This window comes from Eimeria acervulina, genomic scaffold, assembly GCF_000499425.1.
Source record: "Eimeria acervulina Houghton genomic scaffold, Eah_scaff97, whole genome shotgun sequence".
Classification (NCBI taxonomy): Eukaryota; Apicomplexa; class Conoidasida; order Eucoccidiorida; family Eimeriidae; genus Eimeria; species Eimeria acervulina.
The window spans coordinates 1-22,565 of record NW_013549497.1 but is presented as its reverse complement, the minus strand read 5'-3'; the positions used below and the strand labels follow the sequence as shown (position 1 = coordinate 22,565).

Genomic DNA, 22,565 nt, shown 5'->3' with positions numbered 1-22,565 from the left:
GCACGATAAGTGTGTATATGTTTGTTGTTGTGTATACCTGAGGAATGCGAGCGGCAACTATTTTACCGTCTTTGTCGGGTGTAATGAAGAATGCGTTTTGCAAGACAGAGTCTGCAGGAGAGACAACTAATGCATCTCTGTCTATAGGCCTCAAGACGTCGGTATTAATTGGGCGAGAGAAGAAGCTGCCTATACACTCGAAGTGCCGACCGCCCCCCTGCCATGTCTGAGCCGTACTAAACGCCTCTTCGAGATCTGCACCATACACATATCATCATACACCTAAACCCTAAACCCTAAACCCTAAACCCTAAACTTTAAAATCTAAACTCTAAACCCTAAACACTAAACACTAAACCCAAAACTCTAAACCTTAAGCTCTAAACCCTAAACCCTAAACCCTAAACCCTCTGGAGCCCCGCTAGGGCCCCTGTGGGGCCCCTTTTTAAATATTGATTGTTCTCACCAATGTTTGTCATTGCAGCAAACTTCCAGAGGAAACAAGGAGACACCCGAAGTCGAGAGAAGAAACCCCCAACACGAGACAGCATCCGGGTGTTATCAGTAAAAAAATTACGAAGAAAGCCACGCCCTGAAGCACAAACAGCAGCAGCAGCAGCAGCAGCAGCAGCAGCACCAGGGAAAGTAGTAGATAAACGCCAAGCTACACCGAAAACTCAGCCATTTATAAGTTTTAGCTGCAGCTGCACGTGCACACGGAGCAGTAGTTGCAGCAGCAGCAGCAGCACCGCCTACTGCACGATCAGCAGCAGCAGCAAAAGCAGCAGCAGCAACAGCAGCAGTACTGCATGCCCCTCTCGCAGATAAAGCGCCCCGCATGCAACAGTTGCAACGAGCGGCATAATAACTGCAGTGAAGAGAGGCAGCTGCACTAAAAGGAGACACTTGTATCTGTCTCCTCGGAAGGGAGGCACAGAGAGGCAGTTGTCTCTGTCTCTTTATAATGGAGACAGAGAAGGAGACACCTCCCTCAAACGCAATGGCTTACCGTAGCGAGTGCGGGCATCAGTACGAAGCAGCGGCTGCAGACACCCCACAGAGACACCCACGACCCCGCAGTATTTGCACCAGCAGCAGCAGAAACAGCAGCAGCAGCAGAAATAACAGCAGCTGCAGATAGTGAAGAAGGAAAAACAGCAGCAGCAATACCAGAAAAGGCAGCAGCAACAGCAGCAGCAGCGAAAACAGCACCAGCAGAACAGGAGGAGAAACAGCAACAGCAGCAGAGACAACCGCAGCAGCAAAAGCAGCAGCAGAAGAAGCAGCAGAAACGGGAGCAGATGCAGCAGGATCAGCACCAGCAACAAGGAAAACAGCGTCATCAGCAGCAGAAACAGCCGCAGCAGCATCAGAAGCAGAACCAGCAGCAACAGGAGGGGAAAAGAGACAGCAGCAGAAGCAGCAGCATAAACAGCAGCAGCATAAACAGCAGCAGCAGCAGCAGCAGCAGCATACGGCCTGTTCATGATCGACATGAATAGGTGTCTCCTTAAATACTGCTTCTCCGTTGGGCCCCCTAAAGAGTTGTAGAAGAATAACAGTAGGGTCTTGCTCTGTGTGAATATCTGTGGGGCTGCGTGCTGCGAGTAGACGAGCTTCAGCTTTGTTGGGTGTCTCTGCAGCAATTGCTGTCTCTAACTGTCTCCTCCCGATGCTCGAGATACGCAGAGGTATCTTAGCACCGCAATAATAAGCACTTGCTTTAATAGGAAAAGAAAAAATATTAGAGGGGTAATACTTTACTAAGCCTGTCTCTTCGTCTCTAAACTCTACGCGTCTATAGGTAAGAGTAGGGAAGATAGAGCCTAGTGTATGGTTGTCAGGCTGCAGTAAGGAGACACCTCCTTCATTGCCCTGCAGCCAAGAAGGAGACACTTCAGGAGACCCCTTCAGCAGCTCTTTTACTGAGTCTAGACGATGCACAGTCGCCCATGGCTGCAGCAGCAGCAGCGGTATGTTTGCTGCATCTACTCGAGGCAGCACATCAAGGAAGCGAGGATCTAGAGGCACATTGTCAGAACCCCGCTGCAGCAGTAACAGCAAAAGCAGCAACAGCAGCAGGAACACAACGCACAAAACAAATCCTTCAGCACCCAACAAACGCCGCAGCAGCAGGTGCGCTACGCGCTGCACTGGAAGCAGCAGCAGCAACAGCAACAGCAACAGCAGCAGCAACAGGAGTAGATCGATTCCCCCCGCGCATGCAGACTAACTGTCTCCTCCAGCTTAGTGATTACCCCGAAAGCCTCTAAAAGGAGACACTCTTTTAACTGTTAAGCCCCCAGCCGCATCACCGAGCAGCAGCAGCAGCAGCAGCAGCAGCGGCAGTAGCAGTAGCAGCAGCAGAGCAGCATGGATCGTCTGCTGCTCCTCACCTTTGCTACAGCCCTGAGGCGCCCCCTCGAAAGCTTATCTAAAGGTGTGCTGCTGCTTAGGCGCCCCCTCCAGAAGGCAAGCCTACCCCACACGGTATCTGTACGCAGATGTACGGTGTCTGTACACCCCGAGAGAGCAGCAAGAGAAGAGGAGAGACTCCCCAGAGTTGCTCCCGCTGACCAACGAACGCATGCACGTCGAGGCCTGTACATACACCCCAAATAAAGCAGCAGCAGAACAGCATGCTGTTGCAGCAACAGAAGCAGAAGCAGCAGAACAAGCAGAGCAGCATGTAGCTCTGGTGCTTCTACACATACACCGCAGCTGCATGATGCTCTGATGCTTCTGCAGGGAGTAGTTTGTGCTGTCCCTATACAGCACAAACCAACCCTTGAAGCAGCTGCTGCAGCAACAAGAACAGCCCGTGCAGCAACAGCAGCAGCAGCAGCAGCGGTAGGGGATCAAGCAGCAGCAGTTCATCGTTCAGACAGGTACAAAGAGATTATATTACGCTGGCAATCGCTGCTGCCGCTGGGTGCTGCTGCGGCGGCTGCTGAGGCTGCAGCAGCAGCAGCGGCAGTAGCAGTAGCAGCAGCCGCAGCAGTTGCTGCTGCTGCTGCTGCAGAAGCCAATCCTTGTTTCTTTCTGCTCACGTTTTGTAAAAAGACAAAATAATATGTTTCCCAGTGCAGGAGAAGACAAACTCTTCATCCTTTTTTTTGTTTGTGTTGCTTGCTTGGGTGGGGGGCAGCAGAAGGGCGAGCAGCAGCAGCAGCAGCAGCAGCAGCAATCGCTGGAGGTACATCCTCCTGCTAGGTGAGGTGTATGTACACCTGAGAGTAGAAATAGACTAAAAAAATAAAAGAAAAAAACAATGATATAACTGCAAAGCTACAAGGAGACGCATAACGACCAAACAAAGAGAGGTTGCTGCTGCCTCTTTCTACCTGAGCAGCAACAAAAAGATTAATATTGAAGAAAAACTCTTTAAATACAATAAACAAACTAATTAATTATATCACTGAAACTGCTGCTGCTGCTGCTGCTTATAAATAAACCACAAGGCCTCGCTTACGGGGCTGCCCAGCCCGTGAGGCTGTCCACTGGTGCTGCTGCTGCTGCTGCTGCTGCTCTTGCTGCTGCTCTTGCTGCTGCTGCTGTTGCTGCTGCTGCTGCTGCTGCTGTAGTGTTCTGTTCTATTCCTTCACGACAAACAACAAATAAGAATAAAAAAAAGTTATTTATAAACGATTTCTAAATAATGCTTGAGGCAAATGAAAGGCCCCTTTAACAACCTCTCTCCTACAGTGCATGCACATGCATAATTTTCTACATCTTGTTTATAAATATATTTATTTCATTTACATACTTAGAGCTAAACAGGAGGGGAGCTGAAGCCTTTGAACAGGCTCTGCCTTACCCTCCACTTAGTCTGCTGCTGCTGCTGCTGCTGCTGCTGCTGCTGCTGCTGCTGCTGTTGCTACATTTGCTGCTGCCTCGGGTGCGGCGTTGACTGTCTCTGCCGCCGATGCTACTGCTGATGCTGCTGCTTCTGCCTCTGCTGCTGCTGCTGCTGCCTCTGCTGCTGCTGCTGCTGCCTCTGCTGCTGCTGCTGCCTTAACTAATTTTGGCCAGTTACGCCTATCTCGAGAGCCTGAGAGATATTTGTTTCTCTTATAAATCCATGTACATGCATATATATGTATATGCATATATATATATCAATATATATCTATATTTATATTTATATATCTATATCTATATCTATATCTATATCTATATCTATATCTATATCTATATCTATATCTATATCTATATATCTATATCTATATCTATATCTATATCTATATCTATATCTATATATATATATATATACATATATATATATATATAGCTATATAGCTATATATATATATGCATATATACAATATATGCATATATACGTACTCAGGCGTGTGTATAATACAAATAAATTGTACGTCTAAGTCTAAGTTAGATATCTGCATATATATTCATAGATAATAAGATATATATATATCTATAAGTATATGTATATATCTATATATATTGATATAAGTAGAAATATCTTGATAGGCAATCAAGCATGCAAAAATACATCAATATAAAAAATATAAAACAGAAATAAAAAGAAAATAAATAAACAAATAAATATGCATTCGTTTATGTTTCTTACTCGATATAAAAAACATTAATATAGATAGATAATAAGTAAATAAATAAATAAATAAATAAATAAATAAATAAATAAGCAAGGCGTAGCAGTGTTTCAAGATTTTATATTTTGTTTTATAGCCCTGTCTCTGCGGCTCCTTTTACTTGCACTAACTTTTGTTTTTCTGCCTTCTGCTGTCTCCTTTTGTTTTATTTATGTTTGTTTGTGCTGCTGCATGTTTATTTTTGCCTATAGAGCTTATTAATATTAATGTGTTATTATTCGTATGCTGTCTGTCTCCTACTCCTTCTGTCTCCTTGCGGTCTCCTTGCTCTGCTTGCCTATCCTTATATATATATATATATATATGTATATATATACATTTATTTAGTTATTAATATATAAGTATCTGTCTCCTTGTTCGAATGCATATATATATACATATATATATATATATAGGCATTAATATATATATGCGTAATAATATATATATATATATATTAATGCATAGGTATCTGTCTCCTTGTTCTGTCTGTATAATGAATTGCTGTTTTATGCTTATTTATTCAGTCTCCTAATCCATCTTTGTGTGTCTCCTTTCTAATCTCTCTGTCTCTTTTTACCTCTCCTTAGAGTGTCTCTTCTTTAAGAGAGAAGAGACAGTCTTAGGCCCTTCGTGGGGCCCCTAAGAAGGAGACAAATATACACCGCAGAGCTCAGGGCCTTTCTGCTGCTGCACTGCAGGCAGCAGCGAGAGTAAGGAGACAGAAAGGAGACAGCTGAGGAGACAGACGTAGTTATTTGCAGGTGTCATTAATAAGGGTATAAAAACTCTGCATGCATGCAGTGAAATGGGGCTTGCATGCGCCGACCTTCCCTTGCAGTGCAGCAGCAGCAGCAGCAGCAGCAGCAGCAGCAGCAGCAACACCCAGAAGCAGACTGCTGCTGCTACTGCTGCTGTCGGTTAGGAGGCAGAGAGAGACTTTGTTTGTTTTGTTTGTTTTTATGTTTAATTCTACTTAAATTCTTCTGTCTCTCTTGAAGCTCACCATGCCTTTCTTATAATCATAAACAGAAACAAACAAATATACGCAGCTGAGGGCCCCTTCCTGCTGCTGCTGCTGCTGCTACACCCGGCTGGCCCCGGAGCATTCGCCTCTCTTCTCGCCCTTGAGGAGGCTTTCAGGTGCTGCTGCATGCAGGCTAGCAGAAGCAGCAGCAGCAGCAAGAGCAACAGCAGCAGAAGCAGCAGCAGCAGCAAGCAGCAGCAGAAGGATCAGCAGCAGCAGCATCATTTTCTCAGGAGTTGCATCTTCATCTCCTTCCCAATACAGTGGAGAGGAGTGAAATATACAAGTAAATAAATTTTATTTATAAATGTTTAGATAATGCATCTCTCTGCTGCTAGCAGCAAGGAGAGGCAGCACAGCCACGGGGCTGCATGTACTTGGGGCCCTTCGCTGCTGCTGCAGCCACCTGAAGGCGTCTCCTTTTGTTTAAATACCCTAGAGCTGCACTTTCTTTTAAGGTACTTAACAACATGACAGGGCAGCAGCAGCAGCAGCAGCAACAGCAGCAGCAGCAGCAGCAGCAGCAGCACCGGAGGCAGCAGCACCAGCAGGGGGCCCCCAGGCAGCAGGGGCCCTCTGGGGGCCCCCCTCCTGTACCCTCTCAAGGGCCCTTCTTACCTCAGAACTCTCTACTCCAAACAATCTCTGGTGAAGCTGCTGCTGCAGAGACGCAGCAACTTCCACCACAGGCTGCAGCAGCAAGCTCAGCAGCAGCAAGTCCCGCAGGGCCCCCCTCCCTGGGGCCCCCGGGGGGCCCCCTGGGGGCCCCTCATTTATCCTCAGGGCCTCTCTTGCTACCTACTGACTGGGGGCCTCTTCAAGGACAACCACATACAGCCCAAATGCAATCAGGAGGGCCTCCAGACGACCTGCAGCAGCAGCAGCAGCAACAACAACAGCAACAGCAGCAGCAGCAGCAGCACCCTGCAGCGCCGCACGCATCAAGCCATAAGGATTTCCCTCACTGTCAGCAGATTCAGGCCCCACAGCGCATGCAGCCGGAGACAGAGCTATCAACGTTCGAACAGCAGCAGCAGCAGCAGCAGCAGCAGAAGCAGCAGCAGAAGCGGCAGCAGTTCGGCGGTAAACACCAGATGCAGCAGCAGATGCAGCTGCACGTTCCTGCTGGATGCCCTCAGGGGGCCCCTAAGCAGCCCCAAAGAATGGAGGCGGGGGCCCCCGGGGGGCCCCCAGGAGCTGCTGCAGCTGCTGCGGGTCCGGTGGTAGTGCAGAGGCACAGGGCATCTACAGAGCAGGCTGCTGCTACTGCTGCTGTCGTTGCTGCTGCTGCTGCTGCAGATGCTGCAGCAGCAGAAGGGAGGGGCCCCCATGACCTCGAGAGGCCCCCAGCAACTGAAGCACCTGAACGCAAGAGAAAGGGTACAGCCAAGGGCCCCTTGTCTTCCCGCCGTAAGGCTGCTGCAGTTTGTCCTCAGCAGAAGCAGCAGCAGCAGCAGCAAAATCAGCAGCAGCTGCTGTGGCAGCATCCAGATATAGGTTTGTTGCAGCAGCAGCAACAGCAGCAGCAGCAGCAGCAGCAGCATGCTATGCACTCTCCACCGGTTAGTGGAGTTGGGGGCACGTCGGCAGCAGCGGCGCAGCAGCAGCAGCAGCAGCACCTGCTGCAAATTCTGCAGCAGCTTCTGCAGCAACAGCAGCAGCAGCAATTGCATCAACAGACTCAGTGGCAGCGACCGCTGCAGCAGCAGCAGCAACAGCAGCCGCACCCGCTGCTGCTGCCCTCACGGGCAGCACAAGAGCAGCAACTCGGGGGGCATTTGCTGCATCTGCAGCAGGGGTCCTGCTGCAGCGCTTCTGATGCAGCAGCAGCACCGCAGCAACGGCTGCAGCAGCTGCTGCAGCTGCACGAGGCTGCCGTGCAGCTGCAGCAGAAGGAGTTGGGTCTCTCAATGCGCGAGCTGGAGACTCTTTACCTTCCCCTTCTCTGGAACAAAGACAGCAGCAGCAGCAGCAACAGCAGCAACAGCAGCAGCAGCAGCAGCAGCAAGTGGAGCGCCCCTTTTAGAAAGTTTAGCTCTTATAAAATAAAAAAGGGGGGGGCCTTTGAAGCATTAGGCGAAGGCTGTTGGATGCTGTGGCCGGGGGAGAGACAAGACGCCAGCAGCTTGAGGCTGCAGCAGCAGCTGCAGCTGCTGCTTGCATGCACCTATGGAGAGAAGAAGCAGCTGCTGCTGCTGCAGCAAATCTGGAGCACAGGCACAGATGCTGCAGGGGCTGCTGCTGCTGCTGCAGTGCAGCACCAGCACCAGCACCAGCAGCAACTTCCAGAAGCAATGAGTGCAACAAAAGCTGTAATGCTGCTGCCTCCTCCTTGCTGCTTCTCTTGGGCTGCTAAGAAGAAAGGCATTTCTTTTGTGTGGAGACGGATAGCGAGCGAGGAGCAGCAGCAACTGCAGCAGCAGCAGCTGCTGCTGCACCAGCAACAGCAGCAGCAACAGCAGCAGCAACAGCTCCTGCTGCAGCAACAAGGAATCCGCCAACCCTCACGCCCTGCCCCTGCTGCGGCTTTCCTAGACCCTCTATAACGCCTCTGTCTCCGCAACAGCAGCAGCAGCAGCAGCAGCAGCAACAGCAGCAAGAACAGGCGGCATAAAGGCGCGAGGGCTTCTGAAAGTAATCCCACAGCGAGGGCGAGGACATAAACAAACAAAAACAAAACAGACAGAAGAGCAGCAAGAGGCCCCTATGTCTCCTTAGAATAATGCTGCTGCTGCTGCTGCAGCAGCAGCAGCACTTAAAAGGTGAAGGCAGCATTATTGCATCATCTGCAGTGTAGCTTCCGCGGTGCATTGCATCTTCTTTATAGCTAGTCACAGCTAGCTAGCAACAGCTAGCTAGCGGCAGCTAGCCACAGCTAGCCGCAGTTACCCCCAGCTAGCCACAGCTGCAGTCTCCCCTAGCCACAGCTAGCTAGCGGCAGCTAGCCACAGCTAGCCGCAGTTACCCCCAGCTAGCCACAGCTGCAGTCTCCCGCAAATGGGTGCATGCAGCCACTGGCCGCTTTACGGCTAGCTGCAGCTAGCTGTAGCTAGCCGCTGCAGCTAGCTGTAGCTAGCCGCTGCAGCTAGCTGTAGCTAGCCGCTGCAGCTAGCTGTAGCTAGCCGCTGCAGCTAGCTGGGAGTAGTTGTGGCTAGGGTTTTCTTGTTGGCGGCTGCAAACAGCAGCTGCGCATCTTTCTGAGGTAGTATCTGCGTTTGTTTACAAACCCTAAACTCTAATTCTAAACCCTCAGCCGTAAAAACCCTAAACCTTAAAACCCTAAACCCTAGACCCTAAGCCCTAGACCCTCCCGAAAGACCACGCCTTAGTGCAATTAGGGTTTGGAGTTTAGGGTTTAGGGTTTGCAAGAAAGGAGCAAGCGGGGATATGTCTCTCAGCTCTGACGCCTGCTGAGGGGCCCCTTGGTGAGGGGGGTCTCCTGTGACAGCCACAGGGTAAAGAGGGGCCCCCATGGGGCCCCTCTGTACCCTAAAAGAGGGGGCCCCTCTGTACACTAAAAGAGGGGGCCCCCGGCGGGCCCAGGGGGCCCCTCTGTACCCTAAAAGAGGGGGCCCCCGGGGGGCCCCCTGTACCCTAAGAGAGAGGGCCCCCTTCTTGTCTCTGCGTGTGTGTGTATGTGCGCACCTCTGTATGAGTTTATTTATCTAAGGGGTTTAGGGTTTAGGGTTTAGGGTTTAGGGTTTGATAGATTCACAATAGGAATGCGTCCATGTGTTGTTGCTGCTGTTCGTGCTGCTTATGCTCCCCCTGATTGTATTTTTGCTGGTCTTTCTGCTGCTGCTGCTCTTTCTGCTGCTGCTCTTTCTGCTGCTGCTCTTTCTGCTGCTGCTGCTGCTGCTGCTGCTGCTGGTCTTGCTGCTGCCAAGTTTGTTGAAGCTCCTCCCACTCTGCTTCGAGGCGTTTGCGATAGCAGAAGGCCTTTTGTTTGGCTGCATGAAAGCCGTAGAGACTTACTCGGAAGTATAAATCTGCACGAATGAACAAGTTCTTTTGTTTATTTCTTCTATCAAATTGAACCCTCCACGCCCCACACGGGTGCCAGCGTACACCTGGACAAGGAGACAGATATTGCTCCCAATCGACTGCTGCTGCTGCTGCTGCTGCTGCAGCAGAACCGCTATACAGCAAGCGGCGTACAGGGCCTGAATTAACTAAAGACAGAGGCAAAGGCTGCGTATAAGAGACACCCGAAGATGCAGAGACACCCGAAGACTCAGGGGGTCTATAAGGCTCCTGCTTAGGGTGCAGTATTTTCATTTGATGCCGCCTCTTCTGCACCACCCTCTTAACTCCAAAGCCCCGTGATTGCTGCAGCGTGCATGCACAGCCCCACAGCCTCAGCTCTCCTCTTGTTGATGCTGCTGCTGCTTCTCCTCCTCCTCCTGCATCTGCTGCTGCTGCTCTTGTTGCTGCTGTTGCTGCCCCTAATGGAGGCACTAGGGCAGGGAAGATAACGAACCGAGCCCTATGAGATGGAGGGGCCGATGTTGCTGCTGCTGCCGATGTTGCTGCTGCTGCTGCTGCTCCTGTAAGTGGCGGCGCTGCTGCTGGCCGCCTAGCTCCTTGGGGGGAAGCAGCAGCTGTTGCTGCAGCAGCAGGTGCTGCTGCAGCACCTGCTGCTGTCTGCCTGATCCCTCCTGGGGCCCCCAGGTTCAAGCAGCGAGATATATAAACCCCTGAGAGACCCCAAGGGCCCTTACATCCCCGAGAGGCCATCATCTTAGGGTTTAGGGTTTAGGGTGTAGGGTTTAGGGTTTAGGGCCTCCAGAGCAACCCACGAGCCCCTGTTGCGGCCTTGCCGCAGCTAGCTAGCTAGCTCGAGACAGGTGTAGCTAGCTGTTATATATAATAAAAATAAAGATATAAACAACTCCTTTAATCGAAGACCCCATAACAAATGGTGATGCCCCGCTGTGCGGGGTGGGGGCCCCTAGGGGCCCCCAAAAGGGCCCCCGGGGCCCCCCTAGGGGCCCCCCTGCTTTAATGAGGGCCTCGCTGGATGTCTAGACACCTCAGTGTGAAATAACTTTATTAATGAAGTTGTTTACTGTATTTATTTGTATTTATTCTGCTGCTTAAAGAGGGAAGAGCAGGGATCGATAGGAGGCCCTCTGTGGGGCCCCTGAGTCTCGCTGGGAGCAGCGGCTACAATGAAGACCTGGAGAGCATCTGCTGCTGCTGCTGCTGCTGTTGCTGCTGCTGCTATCTTGTGCTGCTCCTGTGTCTCCTCCCTGTCCCTCCGAGGCCCTCTCAACGATGGGCTTGGGCTGGGGAGGCGGGCACTTGCTGCTGCTGCGGTGCTACCGCAGCCGCAACAGCTGCAGCAGCAGCAGCAACAACAACTGCAGCAGCAGCTCAGCATAAAGAGACTCACTAGATCCCTTTCTCCTGGGGTTGTGGGGTCTGCCTTCGTCTCCCCGGGGCCTCGTGCCCCTGGGAGACGATCCCAGCAGCAGGAACTCCGCTCCCCACAGCAAATGCTGCAGGTCTCCTCTCACTGGAGCAGCAGCAGCAGCATTAGTGACAGGAGGCAACGGGGCCTCTCCTTATCTCTAGATGCGGCTGGGGGCCCCCCTGGGGGCCCCCAGGGGCCCCCACCCGCCGGAGCAGCAGAAGAAGCAGCAGACTTCGAGATGTGGGGGCCCCACTCCCCTGTATGTACAAGGGAAGGTGCGTATACAGCTCAAGTTCCTTTACAAGAGACAGGGTCTTTAGGGGCCCCTGGAGCCATTGATGTACATTTTGGGGCCCCTGGAGAGGCCAGGCCTATGGGGGGCCCCTCAACCTCTGGGGGCCCCTCACCCACTGGGGGCCCCTCACCCACTGGAGGAGGGGTCCCCAGTAAGGGGGCCCCCACCTCTTGTGGGGGGCCCCCATTGGTGGGGGCCCCTGAGAAGTGTAGGGATTGGCAGCACCTGCAGCTGCCTCTCGAGACATTTTTGTTTCTAAGTATTGATGCGGAGACAGATGCAGCAAGATACCTAAAGGAGGGGGCCCCCTATTTGCTGCGGGGGGCCCACATTAAGGAGGGGGGCCCCCTAGAGAGGGAGAGCCTCGGGGTAAATACGCTGGAGCTAAGAATGACGCATGCGTTGTTTGCTGAAGCTGCTGCTGCTGCAGTGCAGCGGAGAGCAGCAGCACAAGCAGCAGCCACCAAAGGGACAGCGGGATTTGACATAATGAAGAGACACATCAATACTTTCTTTGAAGCCCTATACCCCCGAGTTGCAGCACCCAAACCCACCCCCCAGCAGCAGCAGCAGCAGCAGCAGCAACAGCAGCAGCACCAGCAGCAGCTGCAGCTGCAGCTGGCAGCAGAGGTGTGGGAGGAGTTTCGGGGGGCCCTCTTCTCTGCTGAGGAGGTCCCTAGCTTTAATCAGCTGCCAGTTGTTATAACTAAAGGGGAGGCCCCCCTCTGGGAGGTGCGCAGGGCCTTTGCTGCACAGGGGCCCCCTGGGGGGCCCCCTTGCTCGCGCAAGCTGCTGCTGCGGCTCCCGGAGTTGGCTCTCCATGAAGCGCTGCTGCTGCCCCTGCAGAGCCCCACTGAGGAGACAGCAGCAGCAGCAGCAGCAGCAACAGCAGCAGGGAGGCGTGCCTTAAGGTGGGCTGTCCTAAGTGCTATGGTTCGTTACAGGGAGATGCTAGACCCTGAGGCTAGGGGCCTCGTCTCTGATCAGGGGGCCCCCCAGCAGGGGCCCCCTGGGGGCCCCGAAGAGGGTTTTCTTACTGTTGGTGGGTGTTTCGTTTGTCTCCTTTGCAGTGCAGCACAAAGATTAAGGCAGAAGGATGGGAAACAGCAGGGAGTTAGGTGCTGTCCTGGCTAGGGTTTAGGGTTTAGGGTTTAGGGTTTCGTTGTGGGGCTTCCAGGGTCCCTTCTATCGCAGCCTATCTGTTTAAATGCGTGTCTCCTTTTTGTCTCTTTTTATCTGTCTCCTTTCAGGGCTTTCTGCCTCAGGGCGGCAACGCCGTCTGCAGCTGCTACGCACTATCTCTGAGGTGTATGGGTGTGGGGCCCCTGGGGGGGGCCCCCGGGGGGCCCCCCGCAGGGGACCCCGTGGGGGCCTTGTACCGCGAAAAGCAAACCCTCTGTGGCTGCTGCCCCTGGGGGCCTCCATACGTGCATGGGTAGAGACAGATTCACAAAGGCTTGAGGACCCTGATGAAAGCATGCGGCTGTCTCTGTCTCTAGAGCAGAGACGGCTTCTAATGAGCTGGTTAGGGCCCTCCATGAGGCTGTGAGACGAGGTTTTAGGGTTTAGGGTTTAGGGTTTTGGGGTGGGGATTCACGGGTTGGGGGGTTCGGGTGTAGGCCCACAGGACAGCACACACTAAACCCTCACTCTAAACCCTAAACCCTAATTCTATGCCCTTAATTCTTCTGCTAGCCCCTTCACTCAAGAAATGAAGGCCCCTTTCTGCTTAGGGAATAGGCTTAGGAGTTTAGGGTTTAGGGTTTAGGGTTTAGGGTTTAGGGTTTGTATGCATGTGCTTCCCCAGGGACCCAAGCTCTCTCTTTCATGCTCTCCAGCGTAGCGGAGCTGCAGGAGACAGCAGGGAGGCGCTGCTGCTATTAGAAGGCTTTTTGCTGTCTCTTGATGTACACCCCCCTGATCTAGAGCAGCTAGAGGAGGAGCTGCATAGGGGGGGGCCCTTGGGGGGCCCCGCTGGTATGGGGGCCCCCTTTAACAGGGGTCTTGGGGGCCCTTTTGGGGGCCCCCACGAAGCAGACACCACATCTGCTGCAGCGCTGCTAGCTGTCTCCTCTTTTACTGAGGCCCTCGTGCTGCAGGGGGTTGATGCTGCTGCTAGAGTTGCTGCTCCTTTAATGGCGCAGCTAAACGAGCAAGCTAGGAGTCTAGCGAGCGATCTGGGGCTGCTGGAAGGAGACACTCAAGGAGACAGCAGCAGCAGCAGCAGCAGTAGGGGGATAAGGAGGAGAGCCTCAAGGGCAGAGCTGCTGCAGCAACGGAGCGACTTCTTAATGCTCCTTAATACCCTAGAGAGGAGGCTCCTAGTTGTAAGCCCAGGGATCCCAGCAGCAGCAACTGCAGCAGCAGCAGCAGTAGCAGCAGCTGCAGCAGCAGCAGCAACAACAGCAGAAGCAACAACTGTAGCAGCAGCAGTAACTAGAATAGTAGCAGCAGCTATAGGAGCATCAGCACCTGCAGCAGCAGCACCACCAACTGTAGCAGCAGCAACTGCAGCAGGAGTCGCAGCAGTAGTGTTCTTTCACCTGCTGCTACGTGTTATTTGCGTCTTGCTCTATTTCAGGCTGTTTCAGAGGCCCTAGAGGGTTCAATATTGGGGGGTACGGGGCTGCATGCAAGGAGAAATACCGCAGAGCCGGAGGGGCCCCCACCAGCAGATGCTGAGGAAGCAGCAGTTCGTACCTTTGTGGAGGCCCAGGTGTTCTTAAGGGATCTCTTTCATACAATGCGCCAAACCCTACGTCTACCGGGGGCTCCCCGCAACGAGGGGCCCTTAGGGGCCCCCCAAACAGTCCTAGAGGGCCCCCCAGGGGCCCCAATTGATGGGGGGGGGCCCCCAGGGGCCCCTGTAAGGGCCCCCGTTGAAGACCCCGAGGCGTCGATCCCTTTTCCTTCTTTTGACGATCTCTTAACTCTGCCTGGGGGCCCCCAGGGGGCCCCTCAGGAGGGGGCCCCCCAGAATGGGGGCCCTCAAGGGGGTTCGGAGGGAGATGTGGGGCCCCCTGTGTTGAACTCAGCGGGTGCACTTGCTGCTGCTGCAGCAAGGCTATATGCTTTCTTTCTTGTTCATTGCTTTGGGAGGGGGGCCCTTCCTGAAGGGGTTCGTCTGCGTATATCTCGAGGCCTTAATTGCCCTACTTCTGCGTCTTTAAACATCAAAAGAAAACCGCAAGATGGAGGTCTTGAGGCGGAGTGGATAATACACATTCATGCAGACATACAGCATATTCCTCTTCTAGGTAGAGCATCTATATATATATATATATGTATATATATATATATATAGATATATATAGATATATATATATATATATATATATGCATATATATAATTGATAGTACACATTCATGCAGCCATACAGCATATTCCTCTTCTATGTGGGCCCTTATTTGCATATTTGTAATTCTATATACACGCATATATATATATATATGTATATACATACGTATATATATATACATATATATATATATATTTATATATGTATGGTGCTGTGCGTTGTGCGCCGCCGTTTGAGTCTGTCTCTTTGGGTGTCTCCTTTTGTCTCTTTACTTTGTTTGCCTGAGGTTTTAAGGCCCGGAGGCGGTTGTGCATGCATGTGGGGTGTATCTGCAGCTTCTTCTCTGCTGTCTTCGATGTTTGCAATATATAAAGACGCATCTTCACCTCCAAAGGCATTCTTACCTGCTGGTTTTGCTGCATTAGAGACAGAAGAAGAAGAGACAGTGCAGCAGAAGAAGGGGACAGCAGCAGCAAAGGAGACAGCAGCAGCAAAGGAGACAGCAGGTTCAGGGGCGCTGTCTCCTCTTAAGGTCTCCTGCTGCTGCAGCTCAGTGCAGCGGTGGCAGGCTATAAGACAAGCAGCAGAAAAGAATGCCTGGCCTTTCTATGTGGGTATACAAAGGGGTGAATCTCTGCAGCTAGCTTTAGCTAGCTCAATTCGCAATACCCGTCAGGGGGGCCCTGGAGACCCTTATCTTGCTTTCGGGTCTCCTACTCCCCTCATTGATCTTCTCTTCCCTAATAACCCTAAACTGTCTCTTTCTGATGCTGATGGGGGCCCCCCTCTAGCTGAGCTACGCACAGCTGTACCCGTGGGGGCCCCAGGAAGTGTCTCCGCTGCACTCAGCCTCAGTGCAGCAGAAGTCTTGCTGCTGCTGGAGGAAGCAAAACCAGAAGAAAGAGACAAGGCCCTCAGGGCCCTAGAGAATGCCACAGTAAGCGAAGCTAAAGATGAGCTTCTGCTGCTGCTGCTGCTGCTGCTGCTGCTCCTGCTGTAGCAGCTGCTCCTACTTTCCATGCAGTGACGGCACATCCGACCCAACAGCAGCAACAACAACAGCAGCAGCAGCAACAGCAGAAAAGACGGCAGCAGCAGCAGCATAAGCAGCAGGAGCAGCGGGAGCAGGAGCTGCTACGTGTGCGGGTTGTGTGTGTGTGTGTTTGCTGTTTACGTGTGGGGTGTAGGCGGAACGGTACAGTGGGATCGGATCCCCGGGTCCGCTGCTGCATCACTTGCTGCAGCAGGGCCTCAGCACGAAGAGGGCCCTGTGTTTCCTCAATTGCTTGGTGAAGAGACAGAGACTGCTGCCTAAGAGCAGCGAGATCAGCCAGCTAATGGCTGTTGCTTCTCCAGCTACTGCACTGTCTCCCCTTGCTGTCTCCAGCCCCAAAGTAGAGGGACCCCTTGCTGCTTTATCAAATGATTGGAGAAGGGGAAGCGTTCAGCTGCTGCCGATATTGCATGCACTGTGGGCAGGAGACAGGGGCGCTGCTGCTGCTGCTGCTGCTGCAGGTGCTGTCTCCGTTGCTGCGGAGCTAGGCACAAAGGGGACAGATGCAGCAGCAAAGGAGACACCTCAAGCAGCAACTCAACCCTTAGATACGTGGGCCTGGAAGATAGCAGATAAACTCCGCAGAGATGTAAGAGAGACAAACTGCAGCAGCAGAAACGAAAAAATAAACAGCAGCAAAACAGGAGACAGAGGAGACACTCAAAAAGAGACAGCAAAAAAGATAAATGAAGACAGTAAAATAAACCAAAGACAGACAAATAGAGACACATACAAACAGAGACACATAAAGAGACAGAAAAGAGACACAAACAAACACAAGCAAAAGGGAGACAAAAATAAATAATAATAAGAGAGACACACATAAACACATATTTAAGAGCAATAGGAAAGAAGAGAGATTGAAATAAACATAGACAAAAGAGAGACACATAAACAGAGACCCCAAGGTAAGCAAGCAGTGTCTCCGTTTCTAAATAGGAGGCGAGAGATGCATCTTGATGGTTACGTTTGTATCTGAATGCGTTGTGTGGGGCTTTATCTGCATGCACACTGGGGTGTATGTGCGGCCCCTTTGCATGCGTCTCTGTAGGCCTCAGGAGCTGCTTTCTTGCTGCGCTGGCTAGAGAGACAGACACGAGGAGACAATCATTCAAGCGACTGTCTCCATACAGGGACAACAGGGGTTGATCTAAGAGGGATAGTAGGGGAGGAGGGGCCCCCAGGAGGGTTGGGGGCCCCCACAACCCCCGCTGCAGCTACAGGTGCTGGGGGGGGGCCCCCCACTGCAGCATTTGCTGCTATGCAGGTAGAAGGGCTTAAATACCTCGAAGACATCCATGTCTTAGAGCACCAACATCAACATGCGCAGAGACAGTTAATGATGCAGCATTTAATACAGTGCGGAGGCAGCAACGAAGACTTTGCTGCTGCAGTCGATCAGGCCTGTGCTGGGCTGGGGGCCCCCCCTCCTTCCCTTACTGCAGCAAGAGCAGCAGGGGCCCCCCCCCTCCCCGCTGCTCCACCCCACATGCAGGAGACAAAAGGGAGCGCTGAGGAGACAGCAGGAGCAGCACACGCGGAGGCCTATTTAAAGGAGGCCCTTACAAACCCAAGTAAAAGAATTGTACAAGACACAGAAAGACAGAACCTCGTAAGACACCCCACACCAACACCCCACACAAACAAACACCACCACCCTCACCTCAGCTGACTACCTGTAGCTAGCTGCGGCTAGCTGTGGCTACCTACAGCCACCTGTGGCTAGCTGTGGCTAGCTGCAGCTAGCTGTGGCTAGCTGCAGCTAGCTATGGCTAGCTGTGTCTCGATCCGCTGCGGTTAGTAGCGAATTGCGGTGTATAGGGACTGATATACTTTGTGTTGTCTTCGTGAGAATTAGAGTTCGTTGTTTTATTTTAATGTCTTGATGGGTTGCATTGGCTGCTGTTTATTTATTTTATTAAAATATTTTCTTAAATGAAGTCGGTGCTAGAGCTGTCCTGGGGAGTATAGTTTGATGCATAATGCTTTTCTTTTTTGTTGTCTAGGGTTTAGGGTTTAGGGTTTAGGATTGAGGGTTTTGTGTGTGCGCAGGCCCTGCATCTTTATACTCTACTTAACTGCAAATGTTTCTCTCGAGCCCTCCCTCCTCATCCCCAAGTGGTGTTTAGAGACCCTAATCAGCTTATTGTCTCCTCAGGGACTCTGCACACTGTCTCCTTTCCTCAGCCTGTCCTCGCTGCACACACAGCCGATCTCAGAGACTTCCGCCGACCCCTCGTTATCTACGTGCGCCTAGGGTTTAGGGTTTAGGGTTTAGGGTTTGGGTTCGGGAGTCGAGGGGCCTTGCAGCTTATGTTTAGTTGTACATGAAGGAGAGCCTTGGGAGCTACATATATATATATATATATGTTGGGGGCGTAGTTGAGGAGACAGTTGCGGAGACAGCTGAGGAGACAGCTTAGGGGACTCTTGAGGTGACAGCTTAGGAGACAGTTGAGCAGACAGTTGAACAGACAGTTGAGCAGAAACCTGAGGAGACACCTGCAGAGACAGTTGGAGGCACGTGAGGAGACAGTTTAGGCGAGATCTGAGGAGACAGTTGAGGAGACAGCTGAGGAGACAGTTGAGGAGAGAGCCCCTGGGCGTGCTTCCTCTGAGGCGCTGTAGTCAGAGTCCTTTGGAGGAGACAGCTCAGGTTTAATTGATTATAAATTAATTAATTATTGCTGCTGTCTCTGTCTCTGTCCCTTGTGTATGTTTCTTTGATGTAGATACACCCCAAAGTAAAGGACATCTTCCTTCTGGGGCATTTGCTGCTGCAGCAGATGGTGCTGCTGACTGGGCGAGTGTATCAGCCGTTTACAACATTAGGTGTAGAGACACCTGAGGGGCTGCAGCAGCACATTACAGCTAGCCAGCTAGCTCCTCTAGCAGAGCAGTATGCTAGCAAGCTAGCTAAGGCCCCCCTGCACCCCCCCGCCTCTGACGGTCTCCAACGCGTGCAAACCCTCGCCAGACCCGATCCCCACGATCCCAGCGATCCTGTGGGGTTTATGTCTCTTTCTCGCTTCTTCGAGGAGTCTGCTGCGCTGCCGGCTTTACTGAAGGAGTCTGGCAATATGACTGGGGAGGAGGCTGCAGCGCAGCATCAAACCCTCACAGCAGCAGCAGCAGCAGCAGCAGCAGCAGGGAGAAGAGGTAAAGAGGGAGGGGGGCCCCCAAGGCCGCATGCGCTGCACCTCGTTGCTGCAGAAGCAGCACAAACTGTCTCCTCAGCAAGCCCCAACCCAGACGAATTAAGCCCTGCTGCTTTCCTAGATACTTTAGAGTTTGTACAGCTCGAGGCGGGGAGACACTTAGCTAAAGAGGGGACACGTGCCCTTCCTCTTGAAGTAGCTGCACCTGCAGAAGAAGAAGAAGAAGAAGAAGAAGAAGAATATAAAGAGACAGACAGGGGAAAGGAGACACTTAAAAAAGGAGACAGGCGCAAAAACAAACGAAGGGACTGGCGAGAACTCCTCTCCCAGACGGAGAGCATACGGTATACACCTAAACCCTAAACCCTAAACCCTAAACCCTAGACACCGACGCTCAACTGTCTGTCTCCTCAGCGAAAATGCGCAAAAACAAATACCAAGGCACCAGACTCTTTATAGACAACATCTACACAGACAAAACACAAGCAATGCCTTTCTATTAAAAGCTACGGTGTACATCCACCTCCTCGTGCATGCACCTCAAGCGCCCAGCAAAGAAAAAGATAAATGTGGTTATATATATGTAGATAGTATATATGTATATGCATGCATATATATATATATATATTATGTATGATATGTTTATCCATATCTACTTATATCTGTATCTATATATATGTCTGTTGCTGCTTGTCTGTACAACTGTCTCCTTTTTAATGTGTTAGGGTTTGGGGCTTTATGCTTGTCTCTTGTCTGCATAACTGTCTCCTTTTAGTGCTTTGTTTTATCCTCAGACTTGTAAAGAAGGTGATGCTGAGCAACGAGGGCGTTGGGGGTTCCTCTTTAGTTGGGGATCTGCTGGAGACAGGCGCAGCGTCTCTAGATCGTAGCATCGATATACTGGTGTGTCTCCTTCTGCTGCACCTCTTAATTGTCTCCTTTGCTGTATCCTTCTGCTCTGCCTCTCTACTGTCTCCTCCTCCTCTCTCCTTCTGCTGTCTCCTTCTGCTACTGTCTCCTTTTGCTGTGCCTCTTAACTGTCTCCCTTTGCTGCGTCTCTTAACTGTCTCCTGCTGCACCTCTTAGCTGTCCCCTTCTGCTGCACCTCTTATTAACTGTATACATACATTCATGCATGCGTTTGCTTCTCAGGCTGCTGCGGTGGGGCCCGAGGAGACAGCAGAGAAAAGGGACAGGTAATAGTGCAGCTACTGCCTCCAAGAGCAGCAGCAGCAGCACGGGCAACAGCTGCAGCAACATCTGCAGCAGCAGCAGCAGAAACACCAACGGCAGCAGCAGCAGCCTTTATGTGTGTTCTTTAGTCCGCCGTATGAGTGTCTCCTTCAATAAATCGGGAGGAGACAGAGTTGAAGCACTTCTGTACTAGAGGGGTGCTGGGCCTTCTCTAATCAGAGACCACTGGACCACCTAGTGTCTCTTCAGTGGACCAGTGGACCACTGGGGCCTCGCAGCAACTCCCCACTCTAATAAAGTCTATGTAAAGAGAAAGAACGTAAAATAGCCTCAGCTAGCTACCAGCTATTTTCAATCCTGACTAGCTAGTCAGCTAGCTAGCTACCTAGACAGTGGCTAGCTGGGGGGACTAGTTAGCTAACTAGGTGGCTAGCTAGCTAGCTAGCTAGCTGTTTGTGAGGGAGGGAGCGGCGTTTGCGTTTGTAGCGACAGTTAAAAGAGCGACTGCCAACGTAATTGTTTGTTTGTTTGGGGTGTCTGTACACCCTGGACACATAAATTATCTAAAAGCCCCTCATCTCCCCCGCAAGAAGAGATTAAGAAGCTGTACGCTACATCCACCGAGCATGTAAAATAAAAGGGCTCGGTGTCTCTAAATCGACAAGAGGAGACCTGCCTATACACCCCAGCCAAGTTGGGGTGTATATGTGGGGTTTCCTTGGGGCTTAACAAAACGGGTTTTTTTGCTAGTGCTTCTTTCGCCCTTTACATTCCCTTTATCATAATAATAATATTATTAATAACAATAATAATAACAATATAATGCAGCTATTAATGCTGAGGGGCTACAACCCCCATCTCTATGCCCTGAGATACTTGGTGCTGCAGCTGCGAGTAATCATATTGAGTAGGAATATCTGCTGCAGCAGCAGCAGAGACTCCGGGTATGTTGGAGAAAGATTGTGTGTTGATATAGTGGGGTGGCTGCTGCTGATCTTGCATGTATCCGCCTACCCCTCCTTGCTGCTGCTGCTGCTGCGCTGCTGCTGCTGCTGCTGCATCGCTTTCAGTTGGCATTATATCTGTATTTATATCTCTCGAGTGTAACTGTGGGGCCCACTTCAATAACAAGGGTTCAAATAAAAACGACCAGTAGCAAGACACTCCATAAGCAGCAGCAGTAAAGAGCAGCATAAACACAGCCCCGTATCCTGTAAACATCAGCAGCAGCACTGAGAAACAAACAAACAAACAAACAAACAAACAGATAAATAAATAAATGTATAAATGAATATATATATATATATATATATATATCTGTATATATGTGTCTGTACATATATATCTATATATATTATATATATAGATATATATACATGCATTAACATACAAATAAATGTATATAGATGCATAAACCTACATATACATGTTTATACATACATACATATATATATAAATATATTTATATACATATATTTATACATATATATATATATATGTAGCATCAGAACTAGGGTGTTATAAGTTGTTGTTGGTGTATGTGTGCATGCACGGGGACAGCAAAGAAAGTAAATATGTAAAAATTGATAAAAGGGCTAAACAAATGAAGAAGACTTACTGCATAGACCTGAGAGAGAGAAAAGAGAGAGCATTAGCCAAGCTAATTCTTCTTGAGTGCCTTCATCATGATAACATTCAATATAGAAGAGAGCAAGACCGTAAGAAAGTAAAGATATAGAATCTAATAGATTAGCAGCTGCAAATACACCCCATTCGCTCTTTGTTATATTAAACCTAGACCACCATAATGTCGTCAGGCTCTTAAATAAATATAAATACTCTCCTAGACGCAACAAAACCGCTAAAATATCTAATGTTACAGCAGCTGATAATATTTTGCTGCCAGTGCGGAAGCCCTTCGTCCACCTGCACACAAACAAATGCTTCAAAATCTATCAATATAATATATATATATATATATATATTTATATATATACATGTATATTTATATATATATATTCATATATATAAGTATGTATATAGAGTGTATGCATAAATATATATATATATATATATATATATATATTTATTTATATGCATTATTATTCAAAAGTATATTGATATATATATGTTATATATATATATGGTGTATTCATAAAGATAAATATATATATATATTTTTCAATATTAATAAATTAATTAATAAATACAGTTATATATATATATATATATATATATATATGTATATATGCATGCATATGAAAGCATATTAAACAAACAAACAAAACACGCAAACAAAACAACAACAAAACAAACCAGCATATATATATATATATATTCACAGGTATATATGCATGCCTATATATATATATATATATATATAAATAGATATATATATATATATATATATAAAATGAGAAGGATGAAGATATACATATTTATATATACCCACATGCATATACTTCTACACACACATATATATATGTATAGGTATATATATATATATATA

The 22,565-nt window shown here is 50.0% G+C and overlaps 4 protein-coding genes across 4 annotated transcripts in view; 2 read left to right on the top strand and 2 right to left on the bottom strand.

Moving 5' to 3' along the window:
• EAH_00015860 (phosphatidylserine decarboxylase proenzyme, putative) overlaps nucleotides 1-3,202 on the bottom strand; it is a gene marked incomplete at both ends in the record, with an annotated part of 8,766 nt that extends 5,564 nt beyond the window's left edge. Inside the window, 6 exons of the mRNA XM_013394035.1 lie at nucleotides 67-255; nucleotides 467-592; nucleotides 1,010-1,043; nucleotides 1,477-2,046; nucleotides 2,397-2,601; nucleotides 3,051-3,202. Of these exons, the coding sequence (XP_013249489.1) occupies nucleotides 67-255; nucleotides 467-592; nucleotides 1,010-1,043; nucleotides 1,477-2,046; nucleotides 2,397-2,601; nucleotides 3,051-3,202 (1,276 nt within the window). The remainder of the gene's footprint in view (nucleotides 1-66; nucleotides 256-466; nucleotides 593-1,009; nucleotides 1,044-1,476; nucleotides 2,047-2,396; nucleotides 2,602-3,050) is intronic.
• Nucleotides 3,203-6,110: 2,908 nt separating this feature from the next.
• On the top strand, nucleotides 6,111-8,186 carry EAH_00015850 (hypothetical protein, conserved; the record flags this gene model as incomplete). Its single annotated transcript, XM_013394034.1, has 1 exon — nucleotides 6,111-8,186. The coding sequence occupies one exon, from the start codon at nucleotides 6,111-6,113 to the stop codon at nucleotides 8,184-8,186; it is 2,076 nt and encodes a 691-aa protein (XP_013249488.1).
• Nucleotides 8,187-9,351: 1,165 nt separating this feature from the next.
• EAH_00015840 (hypothetical protein, conserved) lies at nucleotides 9,352-10,377 on the bottom strand (the record flags this gene model as incomplete). The annotated part of the gene is made up of 1 exon (XM_013394033.1): nucleotides 9,352-10,377. The coding sequence occupies one exon, from the start codon at nucleotides 10,375-10,377 to the stop codon at nucleotides 9,352-9,354; it is 1,026 nt and encodes a 341-aa protein (XP_013249487.1).
• A 434-nt stretch (nucleotides 10,378-10,811) lies between these two features.
• On the top strand, nucleotides 10,812-20,572 carry EAH_00015830 (hypothetical protein, conserved; the record flags this gene model as incomplete). Its single annotated transcript, XM_013394032.1, has 11 exons — nucleotides 10,812-12,393; nucleotides 12,602-12,875; nucleotides 13,159-13,678; nucleotides 13,933-14,389; nucleotides 15,076-15,587; nucleotides 15,838-16,293; nucleotides 16,756-17,316; nucleotides 17,757-17,951; nucleotides 18,521-19,206; nucleotides 19,657-19,765; nucleotides 20,543-20,572. The coding sequence occupies 11 exons, from the start codon at nucleotides 10,812-10,814 to the stop codon at nucleotides 20,570-20,572; spliced, it is 5,382 nt and encodes a 1,793-aa protein (XP_013249486.1).
• Nucleotides 20,573-22,565: the final 1,993 nt, after the last annotated feature.